Below are 23,262 nucleotides of genomic sequence, written 5' to 3'. Positions count from 1 at the left end.
ATGTTTGGCCAATTTGCCTAGGGAGATAAGGTTATTTTTTAAGGCTTCTATCCAACTACAGACCCCAACTAAGACAAACTGTCCGTGGCCGATTTTACAGGTTGAATCAGGACCATCTATGAGCAATTATGTCCGCGTCCAAATGAGTCTTGACACCATCCATAGACGGTTGAGTTGGCTGTAGTTGCATAGATGTGTAGAAGTGTCCCGTCAATAATTTCTACATTTGTTCATAAGAAACTAGACATACACTGAGTGTACAAAACATTAGGAACACTTTCCTAATATTGAGTTTCACTCCCTTTTGCCCTCAGAACAGCCTCAATTCGTCGGGGCATGGACCCTACAAGGTGTCGAAAGCGTTCCACGGGGATGCTGGCCCATGTTGACTCCAATGCTTCCCACAGTTGTTTCAAGTTGACTGGATGGCCTTTGGGTGGTGGACCATTGATACACATGGGCAACTGTTGAGCGTGAAAAACCCAGCAACGTTGCAGTTCTTGACACACTCAACATGGTGCTCCTAGCACCTACCATACCCCATACAAAGGCACTTAAATGTTTTGTCTTGCACATTAACCCTCAATGGCACACATACACAATCCATGTCTGAATTGTCTCTAGGCTTCAAAATCCTTTAACATGTCGCCTCCCATTCATCTACACTGATTTGAAGTGGATTTAACAAGTGACAGTAATTGATCGAAGTTTTCACCTGGTCAGTCTGTCATGGAAAGAGAACTGTTTGTTTCACTCAGTGTAAATGTAACTATTTTCCTTGCGACATGAATCTTGTGCTTATTCAAGTGACAACATGCATTGCCCTTCTAACGTTGAATCATCCTCCAGGCACATGGCGGACGACATGCTGAGCGCAGACGACGTGTCGTGCAGCAGCTCCCAGATCAGCGCCAAGTCGGAGAAGAACATGGCCGACTTTGATGGTGAGGAGTCTGGCTGTGAGGAGGAGCTGGTGCAGATCAACTCGCACGCCGAGCTCAGCTCCCACTTGCAGCAGCACCTGCCCAACCTGGCCTCTATCTACCACGAGCACATGGTGCAAGGTAGGCTGCACTGCACAGTGCACCTAGGGTTGTGAATTTACTTAAATTTACCCCAAATTCCCAGGTTTCCCAGAAATCGTGGTTGGAAAATTCACGGAGTACCGCACTCACGGAACGGTTTACCCACTCATTGCACACCGATAACAGGCCTCCGTTTACAGCAGCAAGAATCATGTAGTTATGGTTCTACTAGTCATTTGGTGGGGTCTATCCAGTCAAAAGCTTTCACCATCAGTTAATCCCATGTAGCTCAGTTGGTAGAGCATGGTGCTTGCAACGCCAGGGTTGTGGGTTCGATTCCCACGGTGGACCAGTATGAAAATGTATGCACTCACTATTGTAAATTGCTCTGGATAATAGCGTCTGCTAAACAACAAAAAAAACTTCTACCTGTAAACATGAGAGTACGACGGTCTATATGGCTGTTTTCTTAGTGTCACTTGATTTCAGTTGTTATCCTTGCAACTGTTTTAGCATGACATTTTAGCAGTTCAGTAAATCTGTACTGAACCTTTTTTATTATGGCTCTCTTTCTCACCAGCGGCTGTGTTTTATTCCTCTGCAGGCCCGCAGGTCCACAAGCACCAGTACTCTGGCCATGCCGTGACTGACATCAACCTGGACAACGTGTGCAAGAAGGGCAACACGCTGCTTTGGGACCTGGTGCAGGATGAGGATGCGGTATGAACCATGACACTGGATTACACCGTGCTCAAAGAAAGCATTCTGTTAGCGACCTTTTTTGCTGAGTGAAAGCATATAGCATGCTAGTAGTCAGACAGCCTTGAAGCCGAGCGGCATAGAAGCGGGGGGGGGGGTTCGATCCTTAATTAACTCTGTCGATGGTTTTGGCACGTAAAGTCCATGATAACTAGCGAATGTGCCCACTCTGGTCTTGGCACGTGCGCTATAGCCAACAGCTCGTAGATACAATGCTAGAATTTGAATTTGTTTATTGGCAGCCAGTCACCGATCATCATGTCACCAGCATACAAATGAAAACCCTCAATATTTATTGGAAAGGAGCATCAAGCTCATTACTGTGAACTTTCACCACCCTGTGAAGTTCATCATCTAAATACTCAACGTATTAGGAGAGTGCATCACTTCTTCCTTCAGGTTTCAAGGAGCAGCTCATTTTATTATTAAGGTTAGTTATCGCCACTAGTTTTAGGATCTCTTTAAGATATTCTGAAGTCTGAAAAAGATGCGAGTGACCTTTCTCCGTTCTCCCCTATTCCATCAGATCCATCTGTCCGAGGGACTGATCAACGAGGCGGAGAAGCTGCTGTGCTCTCTGGTGTGCTGGTTCACCGACCGTCAGATCCGCATGCGGTTCATAGAGGGCTGCCTGGAGAACCTAGCCCACCAAAGGCACGTGTGCATATATGAGAGCGCCTATGTCTGTGTGAACAATGTAGCTCTGAAATGAATTGAAGTCAAATGATTTTGCCATCAGATCCCTTCATTGGCTAGCTATTATATGAAACTTGTTTTGTGACGCCATGCTTTTCTCTCTCTCGCAGATCCGTGGTCGTCTCTCTGCGCCTCCTTCCCAAACTTTTCGGCACTTTTCAGCAGTTTGGCTCCAGCTACGACACCCACTGGATCACCATGTAAGCATCGTTGTCCATTACATGGCATCACATATGGCAACAACTTCTATTTTTGTGACATTTGGTATGGTCGTAAATTCACTTTGTAGTGCCAGAGTGCGGTCAGAGTGTTTGTAAATTCAGAGCGTATCACGTTCAGCGTATCACGTTCAGCGTGCACATTGGACGCTCTGGCCGAGGAGTAGGGTTGAGCCGAGTGTTCTCAGGAGCCTTCTCACATGGCAGTCAAGCTAACTGGCTGAAGTTGGCTAACTTACTAGCTACTTCTAGAAGCAAATGAGAGAACACCTAACTCTGACCATTTTACTCGCCCTAGCAGAGCTGGTTAGGCTGTTTTCATGTTATCCAGAGCTTTGATAACTGTGCTGCTGGCAACAATTCGATTTTTATTTATTTATTTTTTTAAGTTTACGGACAACGGTCACATTCAACGGCTGCTGCGCATTCTTAAATTCATAAATTATTCTGCTCTCTGGCACACTCTGAAAAAAGTGCCCTGAAATTGGAGTAGGTGGTGAATTTACAAACGCACCCTTTGATGTGGTGTTTCATGTCTTTCAGGTGGGCGGAGAAGGAGCTGCACATGATGAAGCTGTTCTTTGAGAACCTGCTGCACTACATCCAGGAAGTCCGAGAGCAGAGGCACAAGTTTGCCCTGTGAGTAACCCACCCGTTCCCTCCACTACACTACCCCCACCCCCAATGCCTTGTAACTATACAACGGTAACAGTCTTATTACTGTGGAATATGGACAACATATTTGGTAGCACTGCATGTATAGCTGCCCAGTCTCGCTGCAGTGCGGTTCTGGTGTGCAATGGCTGCAGACAGTGACTCTGTGGTTGTGTATGTGGCCAGCTGGGAGGTGCTGGCTGCTTTTAAGGGACCGCTGAGACAAAATGACACGTGAATGTTTTGTCCTGACAGAACTATGGAGGGTGTAGCTAGTTTTTGACCTCCTTATTTGAAATGTGAAACACATTGAAATTGTCTTTTTTTTTTTATAGTGATTGTTGCAATTCAAACGTAAACGGAATAGTTCATTATGAATTATGTTCTTTGATTACTATGCGATCACAGGTATGGCCACAGTGCAGAAGTCCAAGTACGCTTGCAGTTCCTGACCTGTGTCTTCTCAACACTTGGCTCCCCAGACCACTTCAGTAAGTCAACACGGTCGCGTTCATTAGGCACCAAATGGAACAAAACACAATAAAACTGAACAACCTTGACTTGTCCAATAAGAAACTCATTCCAACTTTCCGTTACATTACCCAGTCTTCACATCCAGCTCAACAGAAACATTCCCTATCATTGTCTGCATCTGTGCCTCTATGGCTGCCTGGTTACACCCTGGGGGTTGGAATTGGCCCTAGAGGAGAAGTGCAACCTGATGAGCCGCTCTCTCTCCTACAACAGAGACATCTTTGTCCTCTGGAGTCTCTGGAGAGGGGTGACCGGATCTACCTAGCTAGCTAACTCACTCCGTTCATAGCCATGTGTGTGACTTTTGTGTGTGTGTGTGTGGGTGCATTTGCAGACTTGTGTCTGTTTGAGGAGGAGCTAATGTTTGGGATTTAGAGGTTGACTGGGAGACTCCCTGCCCCGGTGGCTCCCGACCAGGACATAGACTGCCATTCTCCATGATACAAAATAAATAACATAACCTGATAGTGCAGCCTATTCTCTCTGGCAACCATTTATATTGTGTTTACGTGAATGCGGTGTACATGTCTATCTGGTTGTGTGTCCATTGTGGATCCCGTGTGGGAGTGATACCCTCATCTTCCCCTTTACAGTCTGAAGTGTGTGTGTTGTGTACCAACAGTCAGACATCAGTTAAGCTCCTCAGCAGTGAATGTGTATATATATATATATATATATATATATATATATATATATATATATATATATATATAGCAGCGGGGTATTTGTACATGAACACACACTCTAGCAGCCCCTCCTCTCCCTCAGGACTGAGTCTAGAGCAGGTGGACATACTGTGGCACTGCCTGGTGGAGGATGGAGAGTGTTACGACGATGCGCTCCACTGGTTCCTCAACCAGGTCCGCAGCAAAGACCAGCACGCCATGGGCATGGAGACCTACAAACACCTCTTCCTGGAAAAGGTACGACCGGACTGGACCATCTGGTCTCAGTGGGGAGGGGTGTCTATGACAAGGGTCTTTCCAGCATGGTCTGTTGATAAATAGTTAATCTCAGCAACAACTAAAAGAAAATACGCCACAAATTTATAGCTAGAATCTATAAAACAAATAAAGAAAGAAAAACAACTTAACTTGTAAAAAGTCTCAAAGTTGTGAAGTCATTCTGAAAGGTAATTGAAAAGGGATTGAGTAGCCGGGGGAAACAAATTTGTAAAGTTGCCCAAATCGTTCAAAAGCCTTGGCCTTAAAGTCACAAGTCTACCATTGTAATACCTTTTGCCCTTAATACCTCCTGTGTTTCCTCAGATGCCCCAGCTGAAGCCGGAGACCATCAGCATGACGGGCCTCAACCTCTTCCAGCATCTCTGTAACCTGGCCCGTCTGGCCACCAGCGCCTACGACAGCGGCTCCAACTGCGAGGTACACACACACACTTCAAATATTTGAATCCACAAATCACATTGCAGAGAAGGATTCAAGCACACACACACCCGAGTACAGTTGCTCATATACACACACTTTTATTCACACAAACGCACCCAGTTTGTCGTCTGAGTTTGCTAACTTCCAGGCCCGTCATACCTCTCACTGAACCATGTTGTCACTAGGGCTGGGCGATATGGCCAGGATATATCCCGATATAGGTCATTTCATATCCCGATAACGATCCATATCACGATATAGCACATTTTCTGTAAATTCAATTAATAAATAGTATATATTAAATGACCACATGTAAAGGCCTATTTCCTATTACATTTGTAATTAAACTCATTAAATAAAAGCTAACATACTCATATTTGATTTTCTCTCATTTAGAACCTTTGCGCAAATTTTCAATGAAGCATGTAACAAAATATAAAATATGCATGTATAAAATCTAAGGTAAATAGAAAACACTTCAACTATAGTTGCAAACAAAATAAATATACAGTTGAAATTGGAAGTTTACATACACTTAGGTTGGAGTCATTAAAACTCGTTTTTCAACCACTCCACGAATGTCTTGTTAACAAACTATAGTTTTGGCAAGTCGGTTAGGACGTCAACTTTGTGCATGCCACAATAAGTTTTTCCAACAATTGTTTACAGACAGATTATTTCACATAATTCACTGTATCACAATTCCAGTGGGTCAGAAGTTTACATGCACTAAGTTGACTGTGCTTTTAAACAGCTTGGAAAATTCCAGAAAATGTAATGGCTTTAGAAGCTGTCGATAGGCTAATTGACATAATTTGAGTCAATTGGAGGTGTACCTGTGGATGTATTTCAAGTCCTACCTTCAAACTTAGTGCCTTTTTGCTTGACATCATGGGAAAATCTAAAGAAATCAGCCAAGACCGCATAAAAAAAATTGTGGACCTCCGTAAGTCTGGTTCATCCTTGGGAACAATTTCCAAACGCCTCAAGGTACCACGTTCATCTGTACAAACAATAGTACACAAGTATAAACACCATGGCACCATGCAGCCGTCATAAGGAAGGAGAAGCGTTCTGTCTCCTAGAGATGAACGCACTTCGGTGTGAAAAGTGCAAATCAATCCCAGAACAACAGCAAAGGACCTTGTGACGATGCTGGAGGAAACAGGGACAAAAGTATCTATATCCACAGTTAAACGTGTCCTATATCGACATAACCTGAAAGGCTGCTCAGCAAGGAAGAAGCCACTGCTCCAAAACCGCCATAATCAAGCCAGACTACGGATTGCAACTGCACATGGGGACGAAGATCATGCTTTTTGGAGAAATGTCCTTTGGTCTGACGAAACAACAAAAATAGAACTGTTTGGCCATAATGATCATTGTTATGTTTGGAGGGAAAAGGGGGAGGCTTGCAAGCCAAAGATCACCATCCCAACTGTGAAGCATGGTGGTGGCTGCATCATGCTGTGTGGGTGCTTTGCTGCAGTAGGGACTGGTGCACTTCACAAAATGGATGGCGGCATGAGACAGGAAAATTATGTGGATATATTGAAGCAACATCTCAAGACATCAGTCAAGAAGTTAAAGCTTGGTTGCAAATGGGTCTTCCAAATGAACAATGACCCCAAGCATACTTCCAAAGTTGTGGCAAAATGGCTTAAGGACAACAAAGTCAAGGTATTGGAGTGGCCATCACAAATCCCTGACCTCAATCCCATAGAATATTTGTTGGCAGAACTGAAAAAGCATGTGCGAGCAAGGAGGTCTACAAACCTGACTCAGTTACACCAGCTTTGTCAGGAGGAATGGGCCAAAATTCACCCAACTTATTGTGGGACGCTTGTGGAAGGCTACCCTGAAACATTTGACCCAAGTTAAACAATTTAAAGGCAATGCTACCAAATACTAATTGAGTGCATGTAAATGTCTGACCCACTGGGAATGTGATGAAAGAAATAAAAGCTGAAATTAATCATTCTGTTATTCTGACATTTCACATTCTTAAAATAAAGTGCTGATCCTAACTCTCCTAAAACAGGGAATTTGTCCTAGGATTAAATGTCAGGAATTGTGAGAAAGGTGTATGTAAACTTCCGACTTCAACTGTAGGTCTAAAATATATTATTTTTAGCTGCTTGCCTGTTTTGCATGTTATTTTGGCATTAATACATGTCATATCAATTTGCATTTGGTTCCTTGGGTTGAGTTTTAGCACCAACTCACAAAACCCCTGTTTCTCGACTGTGTAAATTGGGGCCATGTCTTTACAGATGTAAATTGTAACGGCAGCTGTAATCTCCTTCCATCTTCGTGATTCTTTGCCATTTGGTGTGCCGCGGGCAAAAGCCTCTTGCACCTTCTGAGTCTGTTTGTTTTGAGAACTCAACTGTACTTTTTTGGCTCACATCCCGTAGACTCACTCCATACTGTTTCACATGCTTCTTGTGTAAGTGGTAAAAGAGGTTAGTGGTGTTTGAGTCTGTTGTTGGGACCGGCCTGCGGCATATTTTGCAGAAGAAGAATTTCTGGTCCGTGTCAGACTTTTCATACCCACACCACATAAACAGCGCTGTGCGTCAAGCATTGCTAAGAGCGGCTGGCAAACGCGGTAAAGTTGAAATTAATGCTTACGAGCCTGCTGCTGCCTACCACCGCTCAGTCAGACTGCTCTATCAAATATCAAATTATAGACTTAATTATAATGTAATACAGACAAGCCTTCGGTAAAATCCGGAAACTATCATTTCGATAGCAAAATGTTTATTCTTTCAGTGAAAACGGAACCGTTCCTTATTTGATCGAACGGGTGGCATCCTCAAGTCTAAATATTGCTGTTACATTGCACAACCTTCAATGTTATGTCATAATTATGTAAAATTCTGGCAAATTAGTTCACAACGAGCCTGGCGGCCCAAGCTGATGCATATACCCTGACTCTGCGTGCAATGAACGCAAGAGAAGTGACACAATTTCCCTACTTAATATTGCCTGCCAACATGAATTTCTTTTTAACTAAATATGCAGGTTTAAGAAAATATACTTCTGTGTATTGATTTTAAGAAAGGCATTGATGTTTATGGGTAGGTACACGTTGGAGCAAGGTACATTCGTGCAACGTTTGTGCTTCAGTTAAATCATCACCTGTTTGTCGAATTAGGAAGTAATTCGATGATAAATTAACACACAGCATTGATTATATGCAACGCAGGACAAGCTAGTTAACCTAGTGATTTGCAACACAAAATAAACGACAGATATGATATGAAACGATAGAAAAATGTCTGTCGTAACACTATCATAACGCCCAGCCCTAGTTGTCACCTTGTCAACACTTGTCTATGACCTCTAACATTTGACCCCTCCTCTCTCTCTGTAGCTGTGTGGCATGGACCAGCTGTGGGGTATTGCCCTCAGGGCCCAGTCTGCAGACATCAGCCGCGCTGCCATCCAGTACATCAACTCCTACTACATCAACGGTCAGTGGACCTCCGTTGGTAGCTGGTACATGGTTGAAGACTAGTAGTAGTATTTCTCTACCATTTCATCCTTGTTTTTATATTGCGAAAAACTTAAGTGAATCCCTGTCCACAGCAGTACGTCTAGATTCAGGGGTTGGATCCAAAACATCCTAGCTTATATTCATTATATTGAACGAGCGGTTTTAGATGTTTGCTTTGACGCTAGGCTTCTTTAAACGTGCCCATGATGACCTACTGATTTACGATTTTGACCGATATTGATTCTGTGTGTGTGCCTGCCCTCCTGTGTCCGTCTCCGTCCCCCAGCTGGTAAGACGGGCCTGGAGAAGGAGCAGGAGTTCATCAGTAAGTGCATGGAGAGCCTGATGATGACCTCTGCCAACCTGGAGAAGGACGCCCACTCCAACCTCACCGTCATCGAGAGGGGCCTGCTCATGCTCAAGACCCACCTGGAGGCCTTCCGACGCAGGTAGGGAGTACACACACACACACACACACACACACACACACACACACACACACACATTCTCTCTCTCACAGAAACGATGCACAGAAACTCACACAGAGAAACACACACGCTCCTTATCTCCATCCGCTCAACCTGTGTACTTTAAGCCCTGAACCTATAAATTTAACCAGAACACCGCTTATCCTCAACTATATTACTGACTCACCTAGTAGAGATCATCCCTGGACCTGGAGAGCTCATTTCAACCAGTGCTAAGAACCGTGTGTCTTTATGGCGCTCTCTCTCACTTTCTCCCTGCCCCCCAACACTCTGTCTCCTGCCCCCTCTCCAGGTTTGCGTACCACCTGCGTCAGTGGCAGATCGAGGGCACGGGCATCAGCAGCCACCTGAAGGCGCTGAGCGACAAGCAATCTCTGCCACTGAGGATCGTGTGCCAGCCCGCCGGCCTGCCCGACAAGGTACCCAAGAAAGTACCCAGCATCTTGGTACTTAATTATTAACCCTTGGTAGATTGGCACACTCAAATGCTCTTGTTGTTCTGTGGTGTTAGGAAGAATCTACAGGCCACGATGTCAAAATGAATGGAAAAGATTGGTGCAAGCTAATTTCATACTTTTATGCATTAGAAATAAGTCTGTTTTGATACTACTGTGAATGCTGTGTTCTCATTCTAGATGTTTGTAAGGATGTTTTTCTAACACACTTTTTCTGTGTGTGTGCCTGTTTGTGCGCCTGTGTGTCTGTTTGGTCACTTGCCTTTGTCTCTCTCGTGTTTGTGTGTGTGTGTGTGTGTGTCTACGTTCCTACCTGTGTGTGTGGTACCAGATGACCATCGAGATGTACCCCAGTGACCAGGTGGCAGACCTGCGGGCTGAGGTGACCCACTGGTACGAGAACCTGCAGAAGGAGCAGATGAACCAACAGGCCCAGCTGCAGGAGTTTGGACAGAGCAGCCGCCAGGGGGACTTCCCAGGTCTCTCACATTTGACCCCTGATCCAGTGTAGCGCCAATACTAATGGAGAGTCTCGATTGATTTTCCTTGATTCCTCGCCTTCTTAAAACCAATTGGATGAGAAGGAGTGGATGAGTATGCGATTGGATGGAATGAAGGAAATGCTATTGAGATTCTCCCCAAGGCTGTTGCTTTCTTCCCTTCTTGAAGTAATCACTGATCGCACAGTGTATTTTGTAGCAGTGTTTCCGGGCTGGTCTCAGTAGGCTTGAATTTAATTTATTCCAATTCGACCTTTGTCCCAAAGGGCAGTTCCTATGCAGTGAATGGTTTCCTTACCGCCTCATTAGAAATGTACACTTCCTTTGGTGGTTTATTGAAGCACTCCCCTCAGAAGGAAGGCTTACACCGTTTCTATGCAGTCCTTTCAGAGTCGTGGTTATTCACTAAGGGAAAGGAGCAAGTTCATGGATCAGAAGCCACTTTTCGTGTTGGGTGTTTCGACAGTCTGCGTTTCTAACGCGTGTGTGTTTCCTTCAGGTGGTTTGATGGGCCCGGTCAGAATGATCTCCTCTGGCCATGAGCTCACCACGGACTACGATGAGAAGACCCTGCATGAGCTGGGCTTCAAAGACATGCAGGTAAATACCTGCACACGCTTGGCAGTCTGCCCTTAGGTGTACACATTCACACACTAGAGCCGGGATTCAATCCCATCGCGGGTTATTAGGCATTATGCCTTTTAAAGGCCATTTCGCATTCAGCCGACATATGCAGAGTTTACGCGAAGGAGTTCTCTGCCAACCTGGGACCATTGCTTTTAAAAGCCGCAGTGCCTATAACCTGTGATTGGTCCCCTATCTATTGCACTCATGCCTCTCCCTACCCTCATTTACAGATGGTGTTTGTCTCGCTGGGCGCCCCACGGCGGGAGCGTAAGGGCGAGGGGGTGCAGCTCCCGGCCTCGTGTCTTCCCCCGCCCCAGAAGGAGCACATCCCCATGCTACTGCTGCTCCAGGAGCCTCACCTCACCACCCTGTTCGACCTGCTGGAGATGCTGGCTTGCTTCAAACCCCCCAGTGCCCTGGGAGACAGCCCCGAGGTGGGTCATGGAGAGTGTGTATGTGTGGGGGCATGGGTTAGGGCTGTGTGTGAGGGGATGTCGAGGGTGTGTGAGATGCCAGCCTGCTTTAAGCTCCCCAGAGCGATGGGCGAGGGGGCCCTGGACAGTCCCATGGTGTGTGTGTGGGGGGGGGGGTTGTATATTGGGGGAAGAGTGGGTGAATCCCTTTCGCATGTGTGTGTGTGTGTGTGTGTGTGTGTGTTTGGGGATGGATTTCATTGTATAATTGTAACATTTTTAGTCTATTGGACACCCTTAATAATCTAGCTAAGGAAATCAGAAAGCAACAGAGCTTTTGAAAAAGCAGCTTGGAAACGGCTACCAACCAGACTCTAAATACTCTCCATACGATTAAATGTCAAATAGACTTTGAACAAATATCCCTTCCAGAATATAAATGAGGTTCTTCCTTCCAGGTGCATCATGCATAATGCATCACGACTGTCCAATTGTCTTCTGGCAGTCGTTTGATAGTCCAGTAAAACGAACTGCAGGGCTGTGTCCCAAATGCCATCCATATTCCCTTTATAGTGCACTATTTTTGATCAGGGCTCATATGTTCTGGTTGATAGTAGTGCACCATATAGAGAATAGATGCAAAATAGTGCACTATGTAGGGAATGGGTGCCATTTGGGACTCAGCCCTGGAAGGCGTTGTGCATAGGATGTAAGGCGCTCATCTGTCAACGTGTATATTTTAGTCACAGCGTCGGGAGCCGGCTCGTTTTGAAATGCAAAGTCATCCGGCGGTCAGCGCTTTTTATAGTCTCTCCCTTCACAGGGACTCTGAGAGAGGGGTTATCCAGTGTGCTGTTCGTATGTCACTCACTCTCTCTCGCTTTTGCATTTATTTATCCCTCTCCCCCCTCTATTCCCCCTCTTCACTTCCTCACATCTAACACTCACCTGATCTGACCAGAACGTTAAAACAATTACTTGAGTCAAAATGAGCTATTGACTATGAGTGTGTGCCTGCCTTCGGATGTGTTTATAGGCAGTGGTGGAAAAGTACCCAATTGTCATACTTGAGTAACTTTCCATTAAGGTATTTATATTTCTACTCAAGTAAAAGTCACCCAGTAATATACTTCTTGAGTAAAAGTCCCAAATGAATTTTGTTCTAAATATACTTAACCTCTTGCTCCTTCCCGACACGCAGGCGTCCCATCTAGACATCTGGAAATGCAAATCCGCTACGCTAAATGCTAATAGCACTCGTTAAAACTCAAATGTTCATTAAAATACACATGCAGGGTACTGAATTAAAGCTACACTCGTTGTGAATCAAGGCAACAAGTCAGATTTTTAAAATGCTTTTCGGCGAAAGCATGAGAAGCTATTATCTGATAGCATGTAACACCCCAAAAGACCCGCAGGGGACGTAAACAAAATAATTAGCATAGTCGGCACTACACAAAACGCACAAATAAAATATAAAACATTCATTACCTTTGACCATCTTCTTTGTTGGCACTCCTAGATGTCCCATAAACATCACTATTGGGTCTTTTTTTCCCGATTTAAATCGGTCCATATATAGCCTAGATATCGATCTATGAAGACTGTGATCAAGGAACAAAATAGCGTTTTTTAATTAAAAAAGTCGACGATAAACTTTCACAAAACACTTAAATACTTTTGTAATGCAACTTTAGGTATTAGTAAACGTTAATAAGCGATCAAATTGATCACGAGGCGATGTATATTCTATAGCTGTACGTCTGGAAATAATGTCCGGGTAAATCTCAACCAAAATATCCGGTCAGAGACCGGAAGAAAGGCGCTACCTTGTGCCCGTTTGACCAAGAAACAAATCGTAGGCAAATGACAAGACTGTTGACATTGTGTGGAAGCTGTAGGTATTGCAACCTCGGCCCCATTTAATGTGGGTCACATTCAACAATGGGTTCTAGTGGCGCATGGATATATTTTCGCATTTTCAGTGATCAGATTTTCCTGCGCTTTTCGATGAAATGGATGTTCTGTTATAGTCACAGCCGTGATTTAACCAGTTTTATAAACGTCTGAGTGTTTTCTATCCACACATACGAATCATATGCATATACTATATTCCTGGCATGAGTAGCAGGGCGCTGAAATGTTGCGCGATTTTTAACAGAATGTTCGAAAAAGTAGGGGGTAGGAGTAACAGGTTAAGTATCAAAAGTATAAATCATTTCAATTTCCTTCTATTAAGCAAAGCAGGTAGACCCATTTTCTTGTTTTTAAAATGTATGGATAGCCAGGGGCACACTCCAACACTCAGACATCATTTTCAAACAAGGCATTTGGGTTTAGTGAATCCGCCAGATTTCCCCCCACATCCTGTCGTTATCCACACGTGGGTTGTTGTCTTATCCCCACTCTGGCTTAGTTTCCCAGATGCAAGGATGATTTTGAGACTATGAGGGATTGTTCTACTCCTAAGCTATTTCTAGTAAAACACATTCTTGTCTCTGTAATGCAGTCTTTAACTCATTTGTCAGCTCAAGCCATCTCCAGTGGCCATACGCCCAGATTATCTGCAGGGAAATAGTGGGGCCCATGAAAACACAGACACTAACAGGACAGAAATGTCTTATTAGTCAAATATTAAGTGTTAACCATTAATATAAAATAAACCAGGTAATTATGTAATTGTTGTCTTGATAGGTGAGTGAATTGGACTATTTTCCTGTCCTGCTAAGCATTCAAAATGTAACAAGTACTTTTGGGTGTCTGGGGAAAATGAGTAAAAGTACCTTATTTTCTTTAGGAATGTAGTCAAGTAAAAGTTGTCCCAAAAAAATAGATAAGTACAGATACCCCATAAAACTACTTAAGAAATAATACTTTAAAGTACTACTTAAGTACTTTACACCACTGTTTATAGGACTTCTCTATTGCCGCTGTGTGTGTGGGTTCTGTCACTGTGACAGCAGAAAATAACGCATTTCTGTTCCAATCTCTAAATACAGTCTTTTATTGTACTCTCCAGAACCTACGATGTGAGGAGCTGCACCTCCATGCTGAGAACCTGTCGAGGCGCGTCTGGGAGCTGCTCATGCTGCTGCCCACCTGCCCCAACATGCTGCTGGCCTTCCAGAACATCGCCGATGACACGGTATGTCACCTATTCTCACACCCACTCCCCTACACACTGTCGCCGCACTCCCCTGCACACTGCCGCCGCACTCCCCTGCACACTGCCGCCGCACGCACACTGCCCCTGCACACTGCCGCCGCACTCCCCCTGCACACTGCCGCCGCACTCCCCCTGCACACTGCCGCCGCACTCCCTGCACACTGCCGCCGCACCCACACTGCCGCCGCACTCCCCCTGCACACTGCCGCCGCACTGCCGCCTGTCGCCGCTCCCCTGCACACTGCCGCCGCACTCCCCTGCACACTGCCGCCGCACTCCCCCTGCACACTGCCGCCGCACACACTGCCGCCGCACTCCCCTGCACACTGCCGCCGCACTCCCCTGCACACTGCCGCCGCCTCCCCTGCACACTGCCGCCGCACTCCCTGCACACTGCCCTGCACACTGCCGCCGCACTCCCCTGCACACTGCCGCCGCACTCCTGCACACTGCCGCCGCACTCCCTGCACACTGCCGCCGCACTCCCCTGCACACTGCCGCCGCACTCCCCACACTGCCGCCGCACTCCACCCCTGCACACTGCCGCCGCACTCCCTGCACACTGCCGCCGCACTCCCCTGCACACTGCCGCCGCCCTCCCCTGCACACTGCCGCCGCCCTCCCCTGCACACTGCCGCCGCACTCCCCTGCACACTGCCGCCGCACTCCCCTGCACACTGCCGCCGCACTCCCCTGCACACTGTTGCACATTAATCTATTCACTACCACTGACACACTTCCCCAATACTGTTGGGCACCTGCCACCAGGCCTGCTTATACCTTTGCGTCATGCTCGTTCGTTTCTACTAGTATTTCTTAAACATTCCCAGGGCCCCAGGAGTGTACGTTTTTGTTGCAGCCCATCACGTACACACCTCATTCAACATATCAATGTCCTGCCGATTAGTTGAGTTGTTCAATGAGGCGTGCTTGTTCTGACCCACTTTGCACACCAATCAAACACATGGACATGAATGACAGCGTGAAGATATACGTCCTGTCTCATGTGTGCTCTCTGTCTGTCCGAAGGGAGGCGAGGGTCTGTGCTGGAAGGACCTGCTGAGGATCAAGAGCCCCCACAAGCTACTGTACGCCCTGGAGATCATAGAGGCCCTGGGCAAGCCCAACCGACGCATCCACCGGGAATCCACGGTACTACTGGGGCTACATGCATACATACAGTCGTATGCACACCCTCGCTCTGCTCACTGATTCAAACACGTGTATGAATGACCCCTGTGTTGTCCATCTGTGTCCAGGGGAGCTACAGTGACCTGTACCCGGACTCTGACGACTCCAGCGAGGACCAGATAGAGAACAGTAAGAACTCCTGGAGCTGCAAGGTACGCCTCTTTTTAAACGGTCTAACTCTTGTACTGTACACCCTTATACAAACCACTTATCAATCAAGTCAACTCCATTTCCTGTTTTTCGCTCTCTTTTTACAGTTTGTGTCGTCTGGAGGGCTTCAGTTGCTGTTGGAGATCTTCAACTCTGCCATTCTGGAGCCCAAAGACCAGGAGTCTTGGACAGTGGTGGGTGGATCAGAACAGCATTCTAATACATGGAGGAAATGGAATAGAATGGGTTGTATAGATTAAACTAAATAAAGTTGAAGTCTCTCATCAAATGATGAGTGGTAATGATTATGTAAAAGAGTTATTCACACATTGAAAACTGAGTTGCTGATTTATCCAATTTCAAAGTGGACAATCATAAATAATATATGAAAACATGGGGGAATGAACAGGACAGATATAAAACTAAGTCAAAAATAGTTAAGACAATGTTCTGTAGTTGGTATTGAGGTTTAACATGGGTCATATCTCTCTCTCTCCAGTGGTTGTTGGACTGCCTGGCTTGCCTGCTTAAGCTCATCTGCCAGTTTGCGGTGGACCCGGCCGACCTGGACCTGGCCTACCCTGACGTCTTCTCCTGGTCGGGCCTCACTGACAGCCAGCGCAAAAGGGCCTGGCCTGGCAAGTCCCGCAAGTCCGCCGGTGACCACGGCAAGGGCCTGCACATCCCCCGCCTCACGGAGGTACGTTGATCCTCAGCTAAATGCTAACCGCTGGGTGAGGAGTTGCCATCCTTAACTCTTTATGTGCAGGAAATACAGAAACGTACAGTAACTCCAGATTGAGCAACCAGTAATAAAAGATGAATAAAACATTTTAATTTAGTCATTTTAACTTAATTTCTGAAGTAAAGGCAACATTTCTGTCGAAAGTAGAATGTCCTGCAGCCTCTTTCTCTCCCATCTATTTCCTCTCCTCTTTTCTCCTGGAGCACTCTTCTGTTGCCTCTCCCTTTGGAGCACCCTTCTGTTGCCTCTCCCTTTGGAGCACCCTTCTGTTGCCTCTCCCTTTGGAGCACCCTTCTGTTGCCTCTCCCTTTGGAGCACCCTTCTGTTGCCTCTCCCTCTGGAGCACCCTTCTGTTGCCTCTCCCTCTGGAGCACCCTTCTGTTGCCTCTCCCTCTGGAGCACCCTTCTGTTGCCTCTCCCTCTGGAGCACCCTTCTGTTGCCTCTCCCTCTGGAGCACCCTTCTGTTGCCTCTCCCTCTGGAGCACCCTTCTGTTTCTCTGTACTTCCCTCCCTGTGGTGTCTTGGCCTCTTGAACTATCCCCATGGTTAATTTTATCCATCTTAAATAAACACTTGATAAACCTCCCTTTTTTTCTTGTCAGGTCTTCCTAGGCCTTGTCCAAGGCACCAACCTGATCCAGCGCTTGATCAACGTGGCCTACACCTACGACAACCTAGCACACAGGTGAGAGAACACCGAAGACGGGTGGCCTATGTTTCAATAGTCACACTACGCACTAGTGTGTAGTACTTAACTACTTAGTATATTTGGTGTGGCGCAACGCATGTGGTCACACTCTCCATGCCAATGAAGGCTTTTGAATTTGAAGGATTACAAATGATTGGATTTGAAGGAATGTTTTAGGAATTCATTGTAAGTTTTATTGTTGTATAGACATCAGTGTGAAATGTTTTTGTACTGAAGGTTTCCCTCAACCTATCTTGACTACGTTTACTTCCTGTCTCACCTGCAGAGTTTTGAAGGCCCAGTCAGACCACCGGTCCCGTCATGAAGGTGAGCTAAATGCTACGTATGCTTAAATAATGTTCATCTACATGAAAAGCCCCACAGATTTCTTTTCACACACACGTTTTGCACTGAAAGGACCACTTTCATAGCCTCCTGTCCATTCTGTTTGTGCTTAAGCACATTGTTCTTAGTAGTTTCACATGTCTAATGTGTTATTCCTATGTTCCAGTGACCCACTACTCCATGTGGCTGCTGGTGAGCTGGGCCCACTGCTGCTCTACGGTCAAGTCCAGTCTGGCCGACAGCGACCACCTCCACGACTGGCTCAAGAAGCTCACTCTGCTGGTGCCGGAGGTGAGATCTGGGGGGGGAAATGATGAACAACTGCTATCTAGTATTGTCTTCATCTTGCTTTTCTTTTCCCTACCTAAAAACATGACTTGGATTTGTTTCAGTGTAACATTTGTGGGTATTTCAATCTAAAAATATTGTCTCTGGAAAGAATCTAGCTATACCGCGATTTGTTGATTTGTTCACTATCCTATTTTGATGCCTCTGAAACACGATACTTTCCTCTATTTGATGTTGTTACCAAGGTCACCCGGATCAACTGGGTCACAGAATCGTATAAGTAGAAATGCAAATGGAGTGAGTGTGTGTCTTGTCCTTCTCAGACGGCGGTGCGTCACGAGGCGTGTAACGGCCTGTACAAGCTGTCCCTGTCTGGTCTGGACGGAGGAGAGTCCATCAACAGGTCCTTCCTGCTGCTGGCTGCCTCCACGCTGCTCAAGTTCCTCCCCGACGCACAGGCCCTCAAACCACTGCGGGTGGGTACAGCACGCATATAGACACGCATATATACATACACACACACACAAGCACCATTTTGTTGTACTGTATACTGACTAAAACAAATGTGTTCAGTGTGGGTTATTCACTTCCTAGGTCAAGTTAGATGCCTAATGTAAATGAAGGGGCCCTGAAGCTGATGTGGTCATGTGTTCAGGTGGAGGACTATGAAGAGGAGCCCGTGCTGAGGACGGGCTGTAAGGAGTACTTCTGGCTGCTGTGCAAGCTCATCGACAACATCCACGTCAAAGACGCCAGCCAAACCACTCTGTTGGACCTGGATGCTTTAGCCAGACACCTGGCCGACTGCATCCGGAGGTGAGTCCAAGATGAATCCAAGACCAGTTCGGCACTCTGAAACGGCATCCTATTGCCTATTTAGGGCGCTACCTTTGATGGACCGCCGGCTTGGGCCAAAAGTAGCGCACTATTGGAAATGGGATCAACCCAGGTCTCTCTTGAATTAGATATTTTATGTGTGATTTCTTGCGTTGTCCACATTCTTGCTGGAGCATGAAGGCCAGCTCAGTTCAAATACACAAGACTGTTTTTAAACCAGTTCGACAATGAAGTTTGCTTGATCAAACTGTCTCTTTCCCCAGCCGTGAGATCCTGGACCAGCAGGACGGTGCGATCGAGGACGACGGTCTCACTGGCCTCCTGCGCCTCGCCACCAGCGTCCTCAAACACAAGCCCCCCTTCAAGTTCTCCCGCGAGGGCCAGGAGTTTCTGCGCGACGTCCACAACCTGCTCTTCCTCCTTCCCAGCCTGGCCGACCGCGCCCAGCCCAAGTGCAAGTCGCATGCGGCCCGCGCCGCCGCCTACGACCTCCTGGTGGAGACGGTGAAGGGCTCGGTGGAGAACTACAGGCTGCTTCACAACTGGGTCATGTCCCAGCACATGCAGAGTGAGAGAAACTTTTAGGAACTGTTAAATGCTACTAGGAATATTTGTCAGTGAGAGTAATGCATTGGTGGGAGGGCCCAAGGGAATGGAATGGGTATTGAATCTGACATTGTGCTGGCTGACCGAACTGAATATAGTTTTTTTGTCCATAACCTTGTTTTTTTTTTAATGGGGGGGATACTATACGCTGGTTTTAAACAAACATCCAAATAGCATCCTGTTGAAGTCAGGCCTTCCTGTTGGTAATGTCTGCTCCATGGATTTCCATGACCGGATCAAATGAGCGGAGCGGTCTATTTAAGTTCAAGGTCCCATTGTAAATGATATGATTAGGCTCCAATGTACATAACAATCTTATATCCAGTATATTCTATTAGGTTCCAGAAAGATATGAAGAATTGTGTTTAGTTAATTCCATTGACATTTTTACCCCGCCCAGCCTCTCATGCCCCGTACAAGTGGGACTACTGGCCCCATGATGACGTGCGTGCCGAGTGTCGCTTCGTGGGCCTCACTAACCTGGGGGCCACCTGCTACCTGGCCTCCACTATCCAACAGCTCTACATGATCCCTGAGGCACGCCAGGCCGTCTTCACTGCTAAGGTCAGTCCAATACTGTGCACCTCTTTCTCCCTTTTTGTCCTATCGTACCTCTCTTGCTCTCCCTCATGCTTTTCTTATACACCTCTCTTTCATTCTCTTTCTGTTTTTCTTCCTCTTGCTCTCTGGCTCTCTCTGTCTCTCTGTCTCTGATTGTAATGGATGATATTACAATGGTTCCTTTTTCACAGTGCTGTAGGTTGTATGGGGCAATTTCACCTCATCCACGCTTGCGTGTGTATATAACACTCATCTGGATGATACGCGGCAGCCGTTTTGCGCTAGAATGCTCATCCCACACATGCTATTTCACTCCCTCTGCCACCTGAAGAATGCTTTGATGTTGAGGTTGTGAATGTTGTTTATTAATGAGAGTTGTGCGGGTTTTTTTTCAGTACGCAGAGGAGATTAAGCACAAGACCACCTTACTGGAGCTCCAGAAGATGTTCACCTATCTCATGGTACGCAGCTCTCTCCTTCAGCCCTCTGTCACCCCTCTCTATCTCCTCAGTCCGATGACAAGAACAAACAGACATTGTCCCCGTAGAGACACGGCTACTTCAGTTTTGCTCCACTCCGCCTTTCTTCCGTTGCCTAATTCTTCTCCCCTCTCCATCCCTGGTTCCAGGAGAGCGAGAGGAAGGCGTACAACCCCCGTCCGTTCTGTAAGACCTACACCATGGACAAGCAGCCCCTGAACACGGGTGAGCAGAAGGACATGACCGAGTTCTTCACCGACCTCATCACCAAGATAGAGGAGATGTCCCAGGACCTGAAAAACACAGTGAAGACTCTCTTTGGCGGCGTCATCACCAACAATGTGGTCTCGCTGGTAAGTCACTGTTCTCCTTTAAATGTTTACCGGCGACATTTCCATAGTACAAAAGAATTGTGTAAAGTGCAAAACTCATTATAAACCGCATTAAATCACACTGAGATTTACTGTCTTTTTTTTTGTGCTTTGCATAATTCCTTTGCTCTACAAAAATTCACATCAAAATGTTGCCGTGTGTGTGTGTGTGTGTGTGTGTGTGTGTGAAGCCATTCTCATTCAACTAATTTTCTCCATCCAACAGGACTGTGACCACGTGAGTCAGACAGCCGAGGAGTTCTACACAGTCCGGTGCCAGGTGGCCGACATGAAGAACATCTACGTAAGTACAACATCGTTGACTTTGTTTAGAAGTGCAACCAAGTGTTATAGACTGGGGTTTTACCTTCCAATTACAAGTCTCAAATCTCATAGCACTGTAGTGTCACACTGCTGCCTTCTATTCAGCTTGGAATTCTTACTCTGGCAAAGGGAAACTTTTCCTCATGTCATCCTATAATGTGCTCTGTTAGTCTGGTGTATTTTCTACGCTCCTAGTTCTTGTGGGCATACAGTACTGCATGTCGGCATGTTGCTAGAGACGTTGGTGTGTCTTCGTCGTTCCTCAGGAATCTCTGGACGAGGTGACCATCAAGGACACACTGGAGGGGGACAACATGTACACCTGCTCCCAGTGTGGCAAGAAAGTACGCGCCGAGAAGAGGTGAGTTGAGGAACCTGCTGGTCCAAATGCCTTGTACTTTCTCTCCTGAAAATAAGCAGAACATAATAAATTGGAGGTGGTAGTTGTATACTAGACATTTTTGGAACAGTTAGCTGGTTTTCCACCAGTTGATGTTGATTTACGATTTGAAGAAATAACTTATTGACATCTCTAGTGTCTCTTTTTTTTTGTTTTTTTGTCCAAGACCTGTGCTTATATTAATCTCCCTTCCCATTCTCCATCCTGCTCTGTTCCAGGGCCTGCTTCAAGAAGCTTCCTCGCATCCTGAGCTTCAACACCATGCGCTACACCTTCAACATGGTCACCATGATGAAGGAGAAAGTCAACACGCACTTCTCCTTCCCCCTGCGCCTCGACATGACCCCCTACACTGAGGACTTCCTCATGGCCAAGGGCGACAGGAAAGAGGGTACGCGTCACTTCCTGTTCCGACAGACCCCCAACCACCTGATTTGGTTCTCCATAGGCCCTGTACTAAATTCACTTGTGTCACTATACTGTCTATTTGGTGTATTTGAAATCGGGTTGAATAGCAATATGAGGAGAATTCCCTTTTCATAGTCTGTAGAAAAAGGACAAATATGCTGGATAGAAAAAATGTATATTTGAAAACAAAGTCGTGTCTGTAATGCTCCTCAGTGATTTATCACCATTTATCACTATATGAGGAGTTTTGATCCTCTTGATATCTTCCTCAGGTCCACCTAGCCTATCAGAGGGCAAGCTAGGTGGAGCAACCAGCATACCTTCAACCAATAATTGGAGGAATGGGTTGCTCATTGACGTGGTCCACTATACCCTAATACAGGTTTCCGGGAGGAGGGTGGGGCTAAGGTGGCGGAGAGCTACGAGTACGACCTAATCGGCGTCACGGTGCACACAGGCACGGCGGACGGTGGCCATTACTACAGTTTCATCCGAGACATCGTCAACCCGCACGCCTACAAGAATAACAAATGGTGAGGAATATCTCTGGCTCTTGCGATACACTGTCCTGCATCTGAGTGCTTTTGAATTTTGGGTAATATAACCGACTGTCATTAACTTAGTTTGCTTTTCTCAGGTACCTTTTCAACGATGCCGAGGTGAAGCCGTTTGATTCAGCCCAGCTAGCCTCCGAGTGCTTCGGTGGAGAGATGACGGTAAATCCTCAAATAAAGACAAAGCTCCAGTGTTTTCCTTCACATTTATACTTCTCAATTTTGAAATGTTTCGTCTCACCAACATATGTCTTTTAGACAAAAACATACGACTCGGTCACCGACAAGTTCATGGACTTCTCCTTTGAGAAGGTCAGTTTCCTTGTAAATCATTTTCTAAAGTGAAATTTAGTTGAATAAAATGATGGGTTTTAAAGTTGACAGTTTGTCCCGTGTCTCTCCCTCCAGACCCACAGTGCCTACATGCTTTTCTACAAGAGAGTGGAGCTCGAGGAGGAAAATGGCAAAGACTTCAACTTCGACGTTTCTCCAGATCTACTTGAGGTACCCGGCTGGTTACAATCTCATTGCACTCGCCTTTCGCACATTCTTTATTCTCTCAACTTTGAAATACTTATTCTGTGTTTCTTTTATTTTCTCTACTCAGTGGATTTGGCAAGACAACATGCAGTTTCTCCAGGACAAGAACATTTTTGAGCACACGTACTTTGGGTAAATGACACATTTATATACTAGCCATCATGACTACCTTTTCTGAAGCTTGAATGCAGATGTGATATTATTGAGAACTTATGTTAAGAGTTCTTTGCTTGTGTGCCCATGACTTGACCCTGAAATGTATAAATTGATATGACCTATTAAGTACTGTCTCAATTAAAGCTCATGTCCATTCAAATATGAATAGGGTCTTGATCTGTTAACCTGGTGTAAG

The 23,262-nt window shown here is 46.0% G+C and overlaps 1 protein-coding gene and 2 non-coding genes across 7 annotated transcripts in view; all 3 read left to right on the top strand.

Annotated features, from left to right (window-relative positions):
• LOC118389387 (ubiquitin carboxyl-terminal hydrolase 34-like) overlaps positions 1–23,262 on the top strand; it is a 63,502-nt gene that overhangs the window by 17,097 nt on the left and 23,143 nt on the right. For 2 of the 5 annotated variants that reach the window (XM_052527495.1, XM_052527494.1), the window contains exons 15-50: positions 850–1,064; positions 1,630–1,745; positions 2,311–2,438; positions 2,591–2,680; positions 3,242–3,337; positions 3,761–3,843; positions 4,655–4,809; positions 5,155–5,268; positions 8,651–8,750; positions 9,060–9,222; positions 9,554–9,680; positions 10,048–10,195; positions 10,716–10,816; positions 11,074–11,277; positions 14,276–14,401; positions 15,452–15,574; positions 15,682–15,765; positions 15,871–15,957; positions 16,263–16,463; positions 17,112–17,194; positions 17,484–17,524; positions 17,709–17,833; positions 18,154–18,306; positions 18,486–18,646; positions 18,931–19,235; positions 19,674–19,837; positions 20,230–20,295; positions 20,463–20,666; positions 20,911–20,988; positions 21,275–21,369; positions 21,627–21,799; positions 22,199–22,349; positions 22,454–22,532; positions 22,629–22,682; positions 22,779–22,874; positions 22,978–23,042. In XM_052527495.1, coding sequence (XP_052383455.1) covers positions 850–1,064; positions 1,630–1,745; positions 2,311–2,438; positions 2,591–2,680; positions 3,242–3,337; positions 3,761–3,843; positions 4,655–4,809; positions 5,155–5,268; positions 8,651–8,750; positions 9,060–9,222; positions 9,554–9,680; positions 10,048–10,195; positions 10,716–10,816; positions 11,074–11,277; positions 14,276–14,401; positions 15,452–15,574; positions 15,682–15,765; positions 15,871–15,957; positions 16,263–16,463; positions 17,112–17,194; positions 17,484–17,524; positions 17,709–17,833; positions 18,154–18,306; positions 18,486–18,646; positions 18,931–19,235; positions 19,674–19,837; positions 20,230–20,295; positions 20,463–20,666; positions 20,911–20,988; positions 21,275–21,369; positions 21,627–21,799; positions 22,199–22,349; positions 22,454–22,532; positions 22,629–22,682; positions 22,779–22,874; positions 22,978–23,042 — 4,554 coding nt within the window. Of the gene's footprint in view, positions 1–849; positions 1,065–1,629; positions 1,746–2,310; positions 2,439–2,590; positions 2,681–3,241; positions 3,338–3,760; positions 3,844–4,654; positions 4,810–5,154; positions 5,269–8,650; positions 8,751–9,059; positions 9,223–9,553; positions 9,708–10,047; positions 10,196–10,715; positions 10,817–11,073; positions 11,278–14,275; positions 14,402–15,451; positions 15,575–15,681; positions 15,766–15,870; positions 15,958–16,262; positions 16,464–17,111; positions 17,195–17,483; positions 17,525–17,708; positions 17,834–18,153; positions 18,307–18,485; positions 18,647–18,930; positions 19,236–19,673; positions 19,838–20,229; positions 20,296–20,462; positions 20,667–20,910; positions 20,989–21,274; positions 21,370–21,626; positions 21,800–22,198; positions 22,350–22,453; positions 22,533–22,628; positions 22,683–22,778; positions 22,875–22,977; positions 23,043–23,262 lie in introns of all 5 variants that reach the window. The other 3 variants (XM_052527493.1, XM_052527492.1, XM_052527496.1) reach the window with 2 other exon arrangements.
• Positions 1,304–1,384, top strand: trnaa-ugc (transfer RNA alanine (anticodon UGC)). Its single transcript has one exon. It is a non-coding gene; the product is annotated as a tRNA-Ala (tRNA).
• LOC118389653 (small nucleolar RNA SNORA70) lies at positions 3,450–3,580 on the top strand. Its single transcript, XR_004826784.1, has one exon. It is a non-coding gene; the product is annotated as a small nucleolar RNA SNORA70 (small nucleolar RNA).

Source organism: Oncorhynchus keta, chromosome 10 (assembly GCF_023373465.1).
Source record: "Oncorhynchus keta strain PuntledgeMale-10-30-2019 chromosome 10, Oket_V2, whole genome shotgun sequence".
Classification (NCBI taxonomy): Eukaryota; Metazoa; Chordata; class Actinopteri; order Salmoniformes; family Salmonidae; genus Oncorhynchus; species Oncorhynchus keta.
The sequence above is the reverse complement of the archived record's forward strand: the minus strand, read 5'-3'. Positions and strand labels throughout refer to the sequence as shown.